This window comes from Bubalus bubalis, chromosome 12 (assembly GCF_019923935.1).
Source record: "Bubalus bubalis isolate 160015118507 breed Murrah chromosome 12, NDDB_SH_1, whole genome shotgun sequence".
Lineage (NCBI taxonomy): Eukaryota > Metazoa > Chordata > Mammalia > Artiodactyla > Bovidae > Bubalus > Bubalus bubalis.
Window position 1 is genome coordinate 13,438,092 of NC_059168.1, and position 18,402 is coordinate 13,456,493.

The 18,402-nt window shown below is 45.9% G+C and overlaps 1 protein-coding gene across 3 annotated transcripts; it reads left to right on the top strand.

Annotated features, from left to right (window-relative positions):
- Positions 1-1,066: 1,066 nt before the first annotated feature.
- FIGLA (folliculogenesis specific bHLH transcription factor) lies at positions 1,067-17,283 on the top strand. Of its 3 annotated transcripts, none has more exons than XM_044925790.1 (5): positions 1,067-1,365; positions 6,654-6,806; positions 8,399-8,549; positions 16,940-16,963; positions 17,207-17,283. In XM_044925790.1, the coding sequence occupies exons 1-4, from the start codon at positions 1,090-1,092 to the stop codon at positions 16,948-16,950; spliced, it is 591 nt and encodes a 196-aa protein (XP_044781725.1). In that variant the 5' UTR covers positions 1,067-1,089; the 3' UTR covers positions 16,951-16,963; positions 17,207-17,283. The 3 variants fall into 3 exon arrangements, with proteins under 3 accessions (XP_044781725.1, XP_044781726.1, XP_025118226.2); XM_044925791.1 differs by having other exon boundaries at positions 1,068-1,365; positions 16,935-16,963; XM_025262441.2 differs by lacking the exon at positions 16,940-16,963 and having other exon boundaries at positions 1,068-1,365.
- Positions 17,284-18,402: the final 1,119 nt, after the last annotated feature.

The following is an 18,402-nucleotide window of genomic DNA, read 5'->3' on the forward strand; positions in this document are numbered from 1 at the left end:
CTGGAGCCTATGATACAGAGTGAAGTAAGCCAGAAAGAAAAACACCAATACAGTATACTAACGCATATATATGGAATTTAGAAAGATGGTAACGACAACCCTGTATGTGAGACAGCAAAAGAGATACAGATGTATAGAACAGTCTTTTGGACTCTGTGGGAGAGGGTGAGGGTGGGATGATTTGGGAGAATGGCATTGAAACATGTATAATATCATATAAGAAACGAATCATCATCATCGAGGCATGATACTGGATGCTTGGGGTTGGTGCACTGAGACGACCCAGAGGGATGGTACGGGGAGGGAGGAAAGAGCGGGGTTTGGGATGAGGAACACGTGTACACCTGTGGCAGATTCATGTTGATGTATGGCAAAACCAATACGATATTGTAATTAACCTCCAATTAAAATAAATAAATTTATATTAAAAAAAGAAAATGGGACAATTCATAGAAGGGGAGCAATGGAGCAAATGTGAAAATAGTTAACAAGTGGAGATCTAGGTGAAGGGGATACAGAACCTTTGTGTTACTGCTCTTGCAACTCATATATTTCAAAATGAATTTTTAAAAAAGTTGTGCATCCATCAAAATTTTTTCCTGGTAAACGTATATGTGTTCATGTTTATTTGCCTACACATGTATACATATATGGCTTTCCAGATGGTGTTGGTGGTATAAAGAACCCGTCTGCCAGTGCAGGAGACTTAAAGAGTTCGATCCCTGGGTTGGAAAGATTCCCTGGAAGAGGGCATGACAACCCACTCCATTCTTGCCTGGAGAATCCTAGGGACAGAGAAGCCTGGCGGGCTACAGTCCATAGTGTCGCATAGAGTCAGAGACGACTGAAGCGACTCAGCATGCACGCATACATGTATCCAGTAGCTCAGGCCCCGACTCAGATTGGTTAAATTAGAAGGTGAGGGACTGGTACCCCAGCAGGGGTTTTTAAAAACTTCCCAGGTGACTCCGATATGCAGCAGATTTGGGAGCCAGCGCTGCAATCCAGGCGTCAGGGGAATCACGTGTGGAGTTAGTTAAATTGAGGGTCTCGGAGCCGCTTCCCTGGAGCAGGCAGGTGCGCAGGGGGATGTCGGCTGGAGCCCGGGGCCCCGCCCCCGAGGGGCCCAGGCGCCCCCGGGGAAGGCCCAGCTGCCCGCCGCCCCCGCGCTCAGCCATGGACGCCGCGCCCGAGCTCCTGAGGGTCCCGCCTGCCGAGCTGCTGGACGACGTGCTGCGGGAGCAGTTCGGGCCGCTGCCCCAGCAGGCCACCATCTGCCGGCTCAAGCGGCTGCCGTCGTCCACCCAGGACGTGCAGTTGGTGCTGGAGCGGCGGCGCGTGGCCAACGCCAAAGAGCGCGAGCGGGTGAGTTCAGGCCGGCCCCGCTGAGTCCGCGCGCCGGAACGCGGCCGCCTTCCTCCAGGCTCCCCGTGAGACCCGCCACCCACTTCAGACACCTAGGGGGCCCGGGAAGTCCACCTCCCCCTTGGGGGCCCCGAGCGGCTGGGACCTCCCAAGGGCCACCCGGCTCCCCTCCACACGCGCGGGCCTGGCGCCTCACCTGTGACCCACCTGGAGCCAAGCAGGAAGCCGGTCTGGGGAGGCCGAGGGGAACCCCGACCTCTTCAGAAACGCCTCCCGCTGGCAGGTGCTTTAAGCCCTAGGAGGCGGCAGGGCGCTTCCATCTCCCTACCTCCTGCGCTGAGTGGGTGCTTGGGGCCTCCTTTACCCTGCGCCGAAGCCTAAATGGGGCGTGGGACAGGCGACCTAATGGAAGTTACTCTTTTCCTTACTTTCAACGAAGAATTTAAACAACGTCTCGGTGTGCATCCAGACTCCCACTCAACTCCCAGGCAGGAGACTGAAAGTGGCTGTTTCCGTCTGGCGGGTACGCGGCAAATCACCCACCCGGATGGTCCGGCGGGCGGAGTCGGAGCGCCACCTACCGGCATTTCAGTATTTCTAACTAAACTCTGACCCCCAAACTTGTCAAATTCGGTCTCCTTTCAGTCCTTTGCTGTCTTTGGGTTGCCCGGCTGCAGAGAGGATCCGAGAGAGGGAAGGGTGAGCGGTGGAAGAGGGAGGGCACACATTCTGACCTGGGACCCGAGGAGGACGCTCTTCGATGCCCTGCTGGGGGTGTTCATGCACACTCCTGGACCCTTTAGTAACGTAGCTCCAGTCGATCAACTCGGAGCTCTGTTTGGGCTCAGGTGTGAGGAGAAAGAACCCAGTGAGTGTATGAGACTTCAGGGAAAGTTGGGAGCCCTTTATGATAACCCTGTGATCTGATTTCCAAATTTGCTGGCATATTGAGTGCAGCACTTTCACAGCATCATCTTTCAGGATTTGGAATAGCTCAACTGGAATTCCATCACCTCCACTAGCTTTGTTCATAGTGATACTTTCTAAGGCCCACTTGACTTCACATTCCAGGATGTCTGGCTCTAGGTCAGTGATCACACCATCGTGATTATCTGGGTCATGAAGATCTTTTTTGTACAGTTCTTTTGTGTATTCTTGCCATCTCTTCTTAATATCTTCTGCCTCTGTTAGGTCCGTACCATTTCTGTCCTTTATCGAGCTCATCTTTGCATGAAATGTTCCTTTGGTAATGCTCAAAATTCTCCAAGCCAGGCTTCAGCAATATGTGAACCATGAACTTCCTGATGTTCAAGCTGGTTTTAGAAAAGGCAGAGGAACCAGAGATCAAATTGCCAACATCTGCTGGATCATGGAAAAAGCAAGAGAGTTCCAGAAAAACATCTATTTCTGCTTTATTGACTATGCCAAAGCCTTTGACTGTGTGGATCACAATAAACTGTGGAAAATTCTTCAAGAGATGGGAATACCAGACCACCTGACCTGCCTCTTGAGAAATCTGTATGCAGGTCAGGAAGCAACAGTTAGAACTGGACATGGAACAACAGACTGGTTCCAAATAGGAAAAGGAGTACATCAAGGCTGTATATTGTCACCCTGCTTATTTAACTTACATGCAGAGTACATCATGAGAAACGCTGGGCTGGAAGAAACACAAGCTGGAATCAAGATTGCCGGGAGAAATATCAATAACCTCAGATATGCAGATGACACCACCCTTATGGCAGAAAGTGAAGAGGAGCTAAAAAGCCTCTTGATGAAAGTGAAAGTGGAGAGTGGAAAAGTTGGCTTAAAGCTCAACATTCAGAAAACGAAGATCATGGCATCCGGTCCCACCACTTCATGGGAAATAGATGGGGAAACAGTGGAAACAGTGTCAGACTTTAGTTTTCTGGGCTCCAAAATCACTACAGATGGTGACTGCAGCCATGAAATTAAAAGACGCTTACTCCTTGGAAGGAAAGTTATGACCAACCTAGATAGCATATTGAAAAGCAGAGACATTACTTTGCCAACAAAGGTTTGTCTAGTCAAGGCTATGGTTTTTCCTGTGGTCATGTATGGATGTGAGAGTTGGACTGTGAAGAAGGCTGAGCGCCGAAGAATTGATGCTTTTGAAGTGTGGTGTTGGAGAAGACTCTCGAGAGTCCCTTGGACTGCAAGGAGATCCAACCAGTCCATTCTGAAGGAGATCAGCCCTGGGATTTCTTTGGAAGGAATGATGCTAAAGCTGAAACTCCAATACTTTGGCCACCTCATGTGAAGAGTTGACTCATTGGAAAAGACCCTGATGCTGGGAGGGATTGGGGGCAGAAGAAGAAGGGGAAGACAGAGGATGAGATGGCTGGATGGCATCGCAGATTCGATGGACAAGAGTCTGAGTGAACTCCGGGAGTTGGTGATGGACAGGGAGGCCTGGCGTGCTGCGATTCATGGGGTCGCAAAGAGTCGGACACGACTGAGCGACCGATCTGATCTGATCTGTGATCTGATGTGTTGGTGTGGTTCTCGAATAAGGTTCTGTTCCTGTATTTGGCATTTTAAGTTGGACTTTCCCCACCAAGAAGGAATTGCTTTCTGCAGAGAATCAGTCCTGGTGTTATCCACTAGTTTAAAACTAATAACCTCATTCTTCTTTACAATGATGAGATTAGAACACCTGGAAGATAGAGAAATGGCTAACCAGGGAACGGAAGCACTCACAATAACTGTCCTTCCTGGTATATCTTCCTGGTCTTTTTCCTACTTATATTTGTGCATATGTATGTGTGTGCTAAGTCGCTTCAGTTGGGTCCAGCTCTTTGTGACCCCATTTACTGTAGCCCGTCAGGCTCCTCCGTCTATGGAATTCTTCAGGTAAGAATACTGGAGTGGGTTGCATGCCCTTTTCCAGGGGATCTTCCTGACCCATGTATCAGACCTGGGTCTCTTACATCTCCTGCATTGGGAGGCAGGTTCTTTACCACTATTTCCACCTGGGAAGCATATATATATATAATTTTATAAAATTGTGATCACTTAGTATCAAGATTGCCGGGAGAAATATCAATAACCTCAGATATGCAGATAACACCACCCTTATGGCAGAAAGTGAAGAGGAACTAAAAAGCCTCTTGATGAAAGTGAAAGAGGAGAGTGAAAAAGTTGGCTTAAAGCTCCACATTCAGAAAACTAAGATCACGGCATCTGGTCCCATCACTTCATGGCAGATAGATGGAGAAACAGTGGAAACAGTGTCAGACTTTATTTTTGGGGGGCTCCAAAATCACTGCAGATGGTGATTGCAGCCATGAAGTTAAAAGACACTTACTTCTTGGAAGGAAAGTTATGACCAACCTAGATAGCATATTGAAAAGCAGAGATATTACTTTGCCAACAAAGGTCCATCTAGTCAAGGCTATGGTTTTTCCAGTGGTCATGTATGAATGTGAGAGTTGGACTGTGAAGAAAGCTGAGTGCCGAAGAATTGATGCTTTTGAAGTGTGGTGTTGGAGAAGACTCTTGAGAGTCCCTTGGACTGCAAGGAGATCCAACCAGTCCATCCTAAAGGAGATCAGTCCTGAATATTCATTGGAAGGACTGATGCTGAAGCTGAAACTCCAATACTTTGGCCACCTCATGTGAAGAGTTGGGAGGGTTTGGGGGCAGGAGAAGAAGGGAACGACAGAGAATGAGATGGCTGGATGGCATCACCGACTCGATGGACATGAGTTTGAGTGAACTCCGGGAGTTGGTGATGGACAGGGAGTCCTGGCGTGCTGTGATTCATGGGGTCGCAAAGTCAGACACAACTGAGTGACTGAACTGAGTATATATTTTTATGCCTTTTTTTCACTTAACATTATCAAAAACATTTCCTCATATTCCTAAGCAGAACAGTTTTTGACTTTATAGTCCAACATATAAATAGACTGCTTATCCAGCCTCCTAGTGTTGGGTATATATGCTTTTTTGCAGCTTTTTAGTGGTACAAAGATCTATGTCTATGTCTGATCATTGCTTTCCAACAAAACATTAGACATGGAATTACTGGGACATAAGCAGTCTCATGACTTTTGATACAGGTTGCCCAGTTGCTTTCTAGAAAAGTTTATTAATTAATGTGTATCTCCTTTTACAGGCTATTGGATGGTTTCCTTTTTCCATCCCAATGCTGGGTATGATAATCAAAGCAAAAATGTTGCCAGCTTGGTACACAAAAAATGGTATCCAATTTCTGCTTTATTTTTTGTATTTTTAAATGGAAGATAATTGTTTTACAATGTTTGTGTTGGTTTCTGCTGTAAATCAATATGAATCAGCTATAAGTATACATATATCCCCTCCCTCTTGAGCCTTCCTCCCACCCGTAATTTCTATTTTAGTCTGCAGTTCTTTGATTAAAGTTTGATATTTCGTAAATTCATTGGTTATCATATTCTGTGAATGGCCTGTGTTCATTGTCCAATTTGATGTGGAGTAGGAGGGAGCTCTCAATATAAGTGAATGGTTTCCTGTGTAGAGCCAGTTCTTCGAGGGCCTGTTTCCACCCCCCACCCCACCCCACCCCCAGCGGGGGTGGGTGGGCGGTGTGATAATGAGCATTCCAGGCCTCCAGAGCCAAGGACTTAGACCCTGAAGATTAAGAAAAAAAGGTACTTCATTCTACCTTTCAAGTCTCACCAATATGCAGACTCTCTGGACTCTAATACTTGACTATATCATCAACTCAGTTTGGAATGAGGTTGAAGAATGGTTGGCACAGTACTTGAATAGACAAGTGTTTGTACATTTTACTCATTATGGTCAATGCAACTTATTGAGGACTTTCTATGTGCCAGGGGAAATATTTGATGTGTAATTATGTTCCTTAATCAGCAGCTACACCACTACAAGGTGAGGATTTTCCACTTTGCAAATGAACCAAGGCTCGATAATATGAAGTGTCCTACACACTTCTGTAAAGCCAAGTGGCAGAGTTGGATTTTAATCCTTGAGTGCTGACCCAGAGCTTTTAGCCACTGGTAGTGGCTCTGCCTCTGTTTTGCAGCGGGGATGCTCTCAGAGGAAGAGGCCAGCATGGACCTCCACACCCTTTCCAGTCCACCCATGCCTCGTGCCAGGCTCGTGCCACTCCCACTCCCCTTGCCAGGGAGTGTACTGCCAGTGGAGCGGCAGTGCTTGGGCACGAGCCTGCTCGGCCTCACGAACCCCACCACCACCTTCTGTAGTCTGGGGAGATGCCTTACAGATGAGCTTCCTGTGTGTCACTGTGCCTTCTTCCTTTCCAGATAAAAAATCTCAACCATGGTTTGGCCAAACTGAAGGCACTGGTGCCATTTCTTCCCCAAAACAGGAAGCCTAGCAAAGTTGATATCCTCAGAGGTGCAACTGAATACATACAAGTTCTCAGTGATATTTTGGAAGAAGCCAAAGACTCCGAGGTAAAGGTTTTAAGAAGTTAGAACAATGACACTCGCCGTTACTGAGCTCTTTCTAGGTGCAGGCCAACTTCTGCGCCTGTGCTAGTTATACAGTCCTCTGACCTCGTACAGATGCTGCTTTTACCGAGGAAGAAACCAAATACAGGCAAAGGTCCCACAGCTAAGCAGTGTCAGGACTGGAGTCTGAATCTAGGTCTGTGTGAGCTTTGGAGTCAAGTTCTGACCATCTGTATCCTTCCTGTCACTGTCCAGAGCCTCTAGCGCTGAATTGCTTAGCCTTTGATGGGACTTTGATAGCAGGGACATGAGAGGAGGGTCCCCAAAGCCACTCTGTGGCAGTGCTGTTCTTCAGCAGAACACACATCAGACAGGAAGCACAGAAGGGAAGAGGGGTGTCCCTTGGGAGAAGCCCTCCCTGGGGGTCAACCCTGCTGGAGAGCTCATTGATCTCCTTTGATGCTAATCTCATGGGATTTTGTGACCATTCAGTGGGACTACATAGGTGAACCTGCTTTGTAAACTGTGAAGCCCTGTAATGTCACCACGATTATTGGGACACATAGCTCAAGGGTCTTCATCAGTGGAAGGTGTGAGCTGGATTCATGAGCTCATTCCATGGAGAGGCAAATTCGGAAGGCTTGAAAATGTATTCATCATCAGAGGAAGTAAGATATGGAGAGAGAAAAGGCCTTAGAAGTGAGCCCTAAAGAACAGGAGAAGGAGGGGCTATCAGAGAGGGGCAGATGGAGAAGCAAGATGGGACCCTACAATCAGGGAGGGGAAATCTTGGGGATCCAAGTGTGGGAAATTGTGCGAGAAGCTATAGGTGGGGCCAGGAAGACAACCAGGCACAGAGCGTGAAGGACAGGAGTGGGCTGGAGGCCAGCCTTTGGTGGGTTGATGGTATGTTATTGGTAAATATCTGAAATCTAACAGAGGGAAGTGGCAAGCTTCAAGTCTATTCAATCTGAAAGTCTGAGACTGGAAAGCGGCTTGAAAGGATGGAAGAACAATGACAATTGTTAGATCAATGAAGGTCTTTTCTAATTAGCAATGCGATCCTGTTTAGGGACTGAAGAGGCCAGATAGCAGAGAGAAGGGAAATATACTCAGGAACAGAAATAGACAAATGCTTAAGGGTACATTTTAGATTCTTCCTCTTGTCCGCTAGTCCTACTTATGTGACGACTGGGAGGATACATTCTGCACTGGTAGGGGGGATGGATTGTCCTGATGGACAAACTGGATGGCTGGGTTGTAGAGTGGTTGCAGTATTTGCACAGATGCAGACGGCTACATTAGTTTTTCCTTACATGTGAATCGCCTAATATAAGTGCTTTGTTTGGTGCTACATAAAATACAGAATCTGTTCCATGCTATAATCTTTTTAATGTAGTTTCCAATCACAACATTTTAAGGTTATAGCAGAACAGAAACCAGTCTGCTGAGCAATGATTTTTCTTTCCATAATAACTTAAGCATTGCTCTCATCGCTTAAATACAATTTCATAGGTTAAAACTTTGAAATATATTGGCTTAAATAGTCAAAATCTGTCCCATTATACTGTTTGACAACTACATATGGTTTCTAGAAACGAGACCCCGATCATCAGAGCTATAGCAGCAATACTTCTGAGCCACATACATCCTCAGCTAGAGAGCTATCGAGAATTATACAACGTGCCAGCTGTGCCATGGGCTTGAAGAATGAGAAGGAAGGGTCCTGGGCAGATGGTGGCAGTGGTGAGTTGGCACATACTTGTCGCCAGAGGGCGGCGTCTACGATGGGATGGTGTCTACGATGGGAATTCTCTCCCCAGCGAGGAGTCTGGAAAAGTGTTTGTTCTTGAATAGTTATGTTGATATCCAAAAACTCATAAGACATCCCTTGGGCATGAGGTATTTTCCATGTTAAAACATGATTGAAGCAAGATCACTGTGTGAAAACACCTCGGTGGGCAGGTGAGTTTGCTAGTTTGAAAGATCTATTATTATGTTCCGAGTTCATTGGAAAGCAGTTCAAGGGAAAGCAGCTCCTCCAGAATCACCCTGTACAGCCCTAAGCTTAATTTTTTATGACCCTGATTAATATGTCAAAAGGTTTTCTGGATTCTGAGGTCTCCAGAAAAGTAAGTATCCGCCCTTCATAAAGCCGCATGGTGATCCCATGTACACACTTGCACTCAGAGGCACATTTGTTTTTAAGTTGACCTTGTTGCAAACTCAGAGCAACAAGTTTTCTATAATAACAAAGGAGTTTATTGAAATATTATTGCTTATTACTTTGCCAAACTAAAAAACTGTTGGAAGGAGCAGCCTGCTTTTCTCCAAGTCTAGGACGTGGAGGTTTTGCTCTTGTGTCTCTGTGTTACATAGATAAGGTCCCCTGTTCTATTATTGCTACTGAAACAAGAAAGGCTTGCAGAAATCTGGAACTAAGCAAGTTGCTTAGTGTGGTATAAGGAACAGTGGGGGCTATGGAGTAACAAATGATGGTTGGTCGTGGGAGTTGGTTTAGGAGAGCAGTTGAGTGGTGGCTTTGGAGACAGAATGCTGAAGTTCAAACCCTGGTTTTACCACATGTTGGTGTGACCTTGAGTGAGGTGCTGAAGTTTTCCAACCCTCAATTTCCCCAACTGTAGATTGGGAATGATAATTGTACCTATGTAAGGTACCTGTGAGGTTCAAATGACATGTCAGTGGAGCGTCTAGCATGGTACCTGGCATGTCAGCGTTCGCTCAGCCTTTATGAAGTCGGCTTGCCTCGCTGTGAGCCCTCAGTATTGACCGGTGAGCAGCCAACAGTGGGCCCAGGCATCGCCGCTCTGTGGCTGTCACCAGCGCTTCACTCTGGTTTGAGGTCTGACAGACTTTCTGCTGATTGGCTGGCCTCATTTCTGATCTGATTACTGATTTCTAAGGATTCTACTTGTGCACATGCTCAGTCTAGATATTCCAGTTTGGGCCACTTGAGATTTAAAACTTCCCCTCTCCCATCAACTTTTAGGAGACAGAGTTCCTCTTGCTACTACATGAGCTGATAGGGAATGACTAAGAACAAAGGAAAGAGTGAACTGAAGCTTGAACCCGACTGCCTAAGTGAATAACAGTAACGCTTGCACAAATGTGGTTTTCATGTGTTAGATGTTAAGACAAGAATCTTGCTTGCATTTAATGTTCACTGGTCCTTGTCAGGTAGGCATCACCAGGTCATTCTCATGGTGAGATACCTGACTGGCTGGTCCTTCCTGCTAGTCCCCTTGGGCCTGGTACAGAGCAGGCCTATGTGCCCTGCATTACAAGGTGGAGTCTTAACTCTGGACCACCAGGGAAATCCCATCACCATCATCCTTTGATCACTTCCTTTCTGGCAAAAGATGGTCCAAGCTCAAGCATCTTATACTTTTCCAGCCCCAGCCTTGGAATCAACCTTTTATCAAGGACATCCAGTGGGTAGCTCGCCTCCCACCTCGTCCCATCTCGATGTCATCTCCTCCCTCTGTGGCTCTTCTCCTTGGGTTTTAGCACCTGAAGTTGGTTTGCTAGAGCTGCAAAGCACACAGACCAAGTGACTTAAAGAGCACACATTTGTTTCTTACAGTTCTGGAGGCTGGAAGTCTTACAGTGAAGTGTTGGCGAGCATGTTTTCTTCTGGCCTTTCTCCCTGGCTTGAGATGGCCTTGCCTCAGTGTGGGCTTGCCCCTGGTATCTATGTGTCTGAATTTCCTCCTCTTATAAGGACACCAGTCAGATTGGATTAGGGACCACCCTAATGGCCTCTTTTTAACTTAATCACCTCTTTAAAGGTCCTAAGTCCAAATACAGTCCCAGGTACTGGGGACTGGGACTTCCACATGCATTTGGGGGGCCATGGTTCAGCCCATAACAACACCCCTGACAGGCTGCCCCTCCACAGAACCCTCTCCAGGAGGGATAGAGATAAAGGGGCCAAGGAAACAAAGCTCAGGTTGGCCTTGATTTCCCAAATAATCCTCATCAGGGAGTATTCTGCTTTACCTGAAAGGGCAACTGCTAATACATAGGGTTTCAGGATCCAGTCAGATATCCTAACTGGAGACATGGGGACAGCAGTGTGGCTCACTGGACTGAAATGTCCATGTGGGGCTCAGGAACTGGGAGGCAGGTCTCCTCCAACTTCAGTCTGCAGAAGCGGCACCCATTTTTCCACTCTTGGAGAGGATCTCAGGAGCAGAATCTGGTGCAGGCAGAGATCGGCACCTGGGGAGACTTGGGGCTGGGGTTGGAAGAAACTGTGCCAGATGAACAACACTGTTGAGGCCAGAGCCCTGGTGAAGCACACAAGAATCTGCTGATGGCAGGGAGGGAGGAGGTGAACTGCTCGGGCCAGAGCAGGTTCACTCGGGACTGAATCAGCAAGTGCTTATGTGTGTGGATGGAGGGGACATGGCCATGTGAAGCCACAGCGTCTGGCCTTGGGAGGGAGAGGGATTAATGTCAAGGTCCAGGGGAGGCTTGTTTAAACTGCGCTTTCAAGGTACAGGATTTTACTGTTTGGGGATTAGGCTGGGTGGCATGATGTTCACTAACCCACCACTGTTATTTCTTCTATTTGTCACTGATGGCTGTGGCTTAGGCATTTCACACCAGGCAAAGCTCTGAATGTTGCTCCGAGTTTCCTGTAATCCTGTAGAGACTGTGTCCCTGGACAAAGTCCACCCTCAGTGCGGAAGTGAGATGCCAATTGTACTGGGGTCTCGGGGGCTCTGGAAAGGGATACAAGTGTGAACATAAGCGTCTGTTAGACGTGCCGCCATCCTGCACTTCTCAATTTTGGTCTGTCATAGGAGCAGTCCTTGGAGAGAGTTTCTGAGAGAAAGAAGCCTGGTGGGTGGCAGATCTCCTCAATGCCCCCCCCGCCCCCCACCCTGCAGGTTGTGGTAATCTGTGTGTGAAATTAAGCCCTGGGGACATTTCTTCTAATAGCAATTTAAGCTCTGAAATCAGATGGTCTGGCTAGTCGGGATGAATTTATTAGCACCCTGGGAAGGCATCGAAGTGTCTGTTGTTCTATTTTCTATCTCATGTTTTCCCCAGGTAGTGGTGACGTGTGATAGCAAAGATCCCATACAGCAGCACAGCAGTGGGGTAGTGGGGAGGAGGGTCTAGGCTTTTCCTTGGGAAGCACGTTTATCTTCCCCAGTGTTCACTGGTGGCCTAGTGGGCATATGTAGATGAGTTTAGTCACAGAATATCTTAAAAAGTTGAACGTCCCTTTTGAGGGGGTGGGTGCTCTTTGGTTTGTCAGTCCCCACCCACTCTTACTGCATCTCCATGTAGGTGTTTAATTTTTGCAGATCAGGGCCACTGAGCTCATAAGGAAAGCTGCACAAGTGCTTGCCTTTGGCTCTGGGGTGCTATTGTTTTCTCAACTTTGGAGGTTTAGGGGTTGGTAGTAGTAAAGAACCTGCCTGCCAATTCAGGAAATAGAAGAGACATGGGTTTGATCCCTGGGATGGGAGGAGACCCTGGAGGAAGGCATGGCAACCCACTCCAGTATTCTTGCCTGGAGAATCCCTTGTACAGAGGGGCCTGGTGTGCTATGGTCCATAGGGTTGCAAAGAGTCAGACACGACTGAAGTGACTTAGCACGCACACACGCTCGAATGATATGAATGCTAGTCATCCTCTCTGGAACTTTGGTAAGGTAAGATGTGGCATGTAGGATGGCATCCATCTAACTTTGGAGTCATGCCACCTCTGTTGGAGTGGTCCCCAGGCTGCAGCTACTGAGGAAGAGATCCAACCAGAACCTGGGAAGATTCTTATTTTTAAATTACTTTTTATTGGAGTATAGTTGCTTTACAATTTTGTGTTAGATTTTACTGTATAGACTCAGCCATACATATCCATATATGCCTTTTGGACTTCCTTCCCATTCAGATCACCACAGTGGATTAAGTTGAGTTCCCTGTGCTACATAGTATCTTATTTCCAAGGAAGATTCTTTTTAAATAATTAAAAAAATTTTTAATTGGAGGATAACTACTTTACATTGTGGTTTTTGCCATGCACTGACACGAATCAGCCATGGGTGCACATGTGTCCCCCCCGTCCTGAACCCCCCTCCCACCTCCCTCCCCACCCCATCCCTCTGGGTTGCCCCAGAGCACTAGCTTTAAGTGCCCTGCTTCATGCATTGAACTTGCACTGGTCATCCGTTTTACATATGGTAATATACATGTTTCAATGCTGTTCTCTCAAATCATCCCACCCTTGCCTTCTCCCACAGAGTCCAAAAGTCTGTTCTTTACGTCTGTGTCTCCTTTGCTGCCCTGCATGTAGGATTGTCATTACCATCTTTCTAAATTCTCTCTCTCTCTCTCTATATATATATATATGCATTAATATGCTGTATTTTTGGTGTTTTTCTTTCTGGCTTACTTCACTCTGTATAATAGGCTCCAGTTTCATCCACCTCATTAGAACTGACTCAAATACATTCTTTTTTATAGCTGAATAATATTCCATTGTGTATATGTATCACAACTTCCTAATCCATTCATCTACTGATGGACATCTAGGTTGATTCCATGCCCTAGCTATTATTGTACACAGTGCTACAGTGAACATTGGGGTACATGTGTCTCTTTCAATTCTGGTTTCCCAGGAAGACTTTTAAGGCCCAATCTGATCAGGTAAGAAGAAAATATTACAGGGAAGACATAGTCTCATCTCTTCATGAAAATAAGAGAAGGAGATGTCTTTTGTTGGAACTCGGATTCTTCCGTGGGGATAAAAGATTGAATCAGTCGGGGAAGCAGGTTTTGTTCCTGTGTGTGCAGGTGAGCATGTGGACATGAAGCCTGGTGTGTTTGAGGAGATCTCTAGCTGCTACGTGCCCTGAGTCTGTCAGTGAGCTTAGCATCTTCTGAGAAAGCCAGTAATTTCTGTTTCTCTGACATATCATGGGCATGGTGGTTAAATTAATTAAGGTAATTTCTTATCTATTCTTATGAATTTCTTGAGGGATTATTTATATGAGTTTTTTCTAATATTTTTTGGGCTGTGCTGGGTCTTAGTTGCGGCACGTGGGATCTTTTGTTAACTATGGCATGTGAACTTCTTAGTTGCGGCCTATGGGATCTAGTTCCCTGACCAGGGATCGAACCTGGCCCACTGCACTGGGAGTGTGGAATCTTAGCCACTGGACTGCCAGGGAAATCTCATTTATATGAGTTCTATGAAAGGTCCATCTCATTGGTCCCACATGAATGTGGGAGACAATGACAAGAATTGGATGGAAGGGTCTCTCAAAGACCCTTTGCTGAGAGGGTCCTGAGAGGCAGAGCATCTCTGACCTGCTGTGGGACCTCCCTGGGTCAGCTCTGGATCAGCAGAAAACCACCAAATGCTCAGGCCATGTGAGCCAGCCCCTGAGGGAGGTCAGTGGATCCTCCCAGCTGCCACCTTGCCCCTGTTCTAACCCTGGGTTCTGCAGAGCACATCAGGGATAAAACGGACTCCATAGAGATGGTGTTCCTGGCAGATCTGCTAGCAGGGGGGAAAAGGGATTAGAAATACAATACAATTATTTTTCAGAACTCTTCAGTCCTCTTTGGCTCATTCTTTTCCTTTCTGGATGAGTTTTCCCTCCAGGAGTTGTCAATGCGGCAGCTCTTGTGTAGAAGACAGGCCTGGATGCCGGCCTCACTGGGGTGCTTGGAGGTGAGAGGAACCGTGGGGCAGAGTCCCCCAAGCATCATGCTGTTCGGGCCAGGTCCCCAAGGGAGGAGACATGGGGCTTAGTGGCCAGAGCCCTGCTTACTCTAAAGAGCTTTGTTTACTGGAAGAATCATCTGTATGGTTCTCCCTCAGACATGAGACAGTGAGGCTGTCTTCTGAACAAGACTGGATTCTGATCTTGGGGTCCTGGCTGGACTTTCACTCACCGAAGTAGTCTAAGCGATTAGAGCACAGTTTAGATGGGCAGAAAGGCCATTTTACTTCCTACACTGTTCTCCACTTGTTCTTGAGAACCCATTAAGACCCTTATCACTCAAGTGGTTGGAAAACTCTTTATCTTGCTCTATGGAGGTCTATCCTGTTTGAGTAAATACTGAATCAGTTCAGTGTTGAGAATGTTCCCTTTGGGGACGCCTGTGCCTCTTAAGCCTTCTCCCTCCTCCCTGTCCTCCTCGGGTACAGTGAGGAGCGTGTACAGCATGGAGGTTGCAGTGGGAGCACTCCTGTGTGTCTCTCTGCCTCTGACCCATCTAATCCTCTGGCCCTGGTCTTGGGTGTGGTTGGGCTGACATTGGCTGTGGGTGTCTATGCACCCCCCACCCCCCGCGTGGCTTCTTTTCTCTAAGCGGCGCCGTCCAGAACCCAGGCCTCTTCGTCCTCCTGGCTTCCTACTCCCAGATGGGCTAGTGTGGCTGCCCTCAGGTCCTGAAGATGCCCCTCAGCCAGTGCTCACCCACTCCTCTGAGAGGCTGTATCCTGAGACATGGGTACAGATTCTTGCTTTCTTCAGACTCTACTTTGCCTCTGGAACCGTCCCCCATCCCTGGGTCAAAGCCCAGGATGGCACAGTACAGGGGCCCTTCCCGGGGATCAGGCAGCTTCCACATGCTGACCCATCACCCTTGAATAGGTGCTTCCTCCTGTTTCAATTTCATCTCCATTTTCAGTTGTAGGAAGTCTTCCCACATCATATCTTGCCTCCTCTCTGCTCTGTGACTACTGGGTGAACAGCCATCTGAGCTCTGCCCACCAGAGCTGTCCCTTTGAGCAAAGTTGGCCCCTTCCCAACAAGAGCCTTGCTTTTCAGATTATTGTGAAGCTTGGAACTGAAGAAGCTCAGTGAGTGAGGACTTCTGGTCTGGTGCCTATCTGCTTCTCCCCTCCCTGTCACCCCACCCCCCAGCCTTGACTCAGTGGGGGAAGGAAAAGTACATCAGATAATATGTCATATTATAGAGCTACACAACCAAAAGCAGGAGTACACCTGCCTTATTAAAGTTGCTGAAGAGCAGGCTGGGTTTTATTCCTCAGACCACCCTCTTCTTGGACCTTCCAACTCCTTAACTTAGATGAGCCCAGCATTTTTAAGTGAACTGTGACCATAAACAGCAATAAACTTCAAGTTTTTGTATTCCAATACTTAAATATTACATTCCTGGAATTTTCCAGCTAACTTAAAGAAACTAAGACAATAATCTATAATACACTGAACTGTAGGCTGATAAAATGAAATTATCCTTTAACCCTCTAGGTGAACACAGTAATCCATGAATTTGTCTTCTAGGTTTAGAACATTCTGGTTGTGTAAAAAGTTAAAAGTTTTTAAAATAAAACTTCTAAAGCTAAATTTGAACTCAAAAAAAGAATGTTGATGACATGTATCTTGGAAAGACTTGCTCAAGATCAGAAAAAATTGATACTTATTTTGTGCCAGGTACTATTCCTGGCAGTTTATACCTAATAATCTGTTTAATTTTCATAACCACCCTGTGAGGTACAAACAACTATGTCCATTTTACATGTCATGAAGCTAAGAAATGAAGTTAAGTCACCCTACATCCAGTGAGTGGACACAGGGTTTGGGTTGGAAGATGTGGGAAATACTCTTAAACCTTTTAATGGCCTTTCATTCTAACAAAGATCACCCTTTAATTGTAAATAAATGGGCTAAGAAGTAAATAAATGCTTTTTTAAAGCTAAATTAAAGCCTTTGATCACAGTATTTCATACTAATGTACACTTGGGTTTCAGTTTCTGAAGTGTCTGACCACAATTTGGGTGTCTTTATTTTTTTAACTCATGGATGTAAGTTGAGACTTCAGAAAATCAAGAAGACCAAGGTTATCTTACTATCTTAAAAAAAGCCACAGATAGAAATATACTATTGATACTATGCTTGCAAAATTTTTCCTATGAATTAATTATCATAAGGTGTATAACATTGTATATTTTTTTATTCTATCATTAACATGTTAGAGGTTACCATATAGTCCTTATAACAAGTTTTAATGGTCCATTAAATTATCCATGGGATAATTTTCTAATTGTTTTGGACATTTGTTTTTAGTTTTTTGTTCTCAACCTGATGTATTTAGTTCTTTTTGTATTTTATTTTGTTTTTAGGATAGATTCCCCATAGAACTGAGTCACAGGTAGGTATAATCTATGACTTACTGTGTAGTGCCAATTTATAAAACCACCAGCTTACAAAAGTGCCGAGTCTGTAATATCCTTGCCAACAATGAGATTGATTAAAATGATAGTTTTAATGAGCAAAAAATGGTATCTTTAAATTTAAACATATTTGATTAATTACTAGTTAATTCGTAACTTCTTGTTTGTTTTGAACTGTTTCTATCTTTTGGCCATTTACAATGAGCTCTCTTCTGTTTCAGGTTCCCTCAAGTATGAAAAGTGAAAAGGCTGGCCCAGGGCTACCTTCTACAGACAAATAAATGCAGTCGTAAAAGTTTTAGAGTCTCTTTTTTTCTTAAAAAATTGTCATAATTCAAAGAGTGACAATTACCCTTTAAATGTCCTTGACTGTCACAAAGCTACTTGACTCTCCTTTCTCAATTCCACTCACCCAGCTAAGGCCATATGGCCCCTCTGTGCAGGTTTAGACACACAAGCACCTGGAGCACAGAGGCAGACTTCATAGCAACTGCTCACAGAGACCTAGCACTTAATAAATGGGCCTCTTCTCCACACTTGTCTTATGATAACTTGTTCTCATAATGATTCTGCAGGAGAGGCACACTGACCCTTGCTTTACAGATGGAGAAAATGAGGCACAAAAAGTGGATAGTCCACGTAGGCTGCCATAACACAGTCCACAGACTGGGTGGCTTACCGGAAATTTATTTCTCACACTTCTGGAAGCTGGGAAGACCAAGATCAAAGCCTAAAGGGTTTAGTTTGCTTTCCCTGGCTTGCTGACAGTTGCTTTCTCTCTGTGTCCTCACAAGGTGGAGCGAGCACTCGGGCTCTGGTCTCTTTTCCTCTTATAAGAATACCAATCCTATCAGATTAAGGCCCCAGCCTTTTTTACAAAATTTATTTTTAATTGGAGGATAGTTTCTTTGCAATGAAAGCCCCACCCTTACAACCTCATTTAGCCTTAGTGATCTCCTAAAAGCCTTGTCTCTGAGTGCAGTCACAGTGAAGAGCAGGGCTTCCATGTATGGATTTTGGTCATTGTTCCATGACGTGCTTTCTGGAGTGAAGAACACTCCCAGAGGAAAGGAGTGTTAGGGAGTGTTGTCTTAGAGGAGTAAACATCAGGTGTAGCTAGATGGCAATCATTTTCAGAGTGCAATTAAGCAAGAAAGAAAGGGAGAACAAACATCTGTAGGTTGAATGGGTGGAGAGAATAAGGGTTGGATAAGGGCTTCCCTGGTGGCTCAGCAGTCTTGAAAATTTTAGAAAAGAATCTGCTGGCAATGAGGGAGACCTGGGTTCGATCCCTGGGTTGGGAAGATCCCCTGGAGAAGGGAAAGGCTACCCATTCCAGTATTCTGGCCTGGAGAATTCCATGGACTGTATAGTTCACTATACAGTGTATAGTTCACTTTCAAGGGCTAACACAATG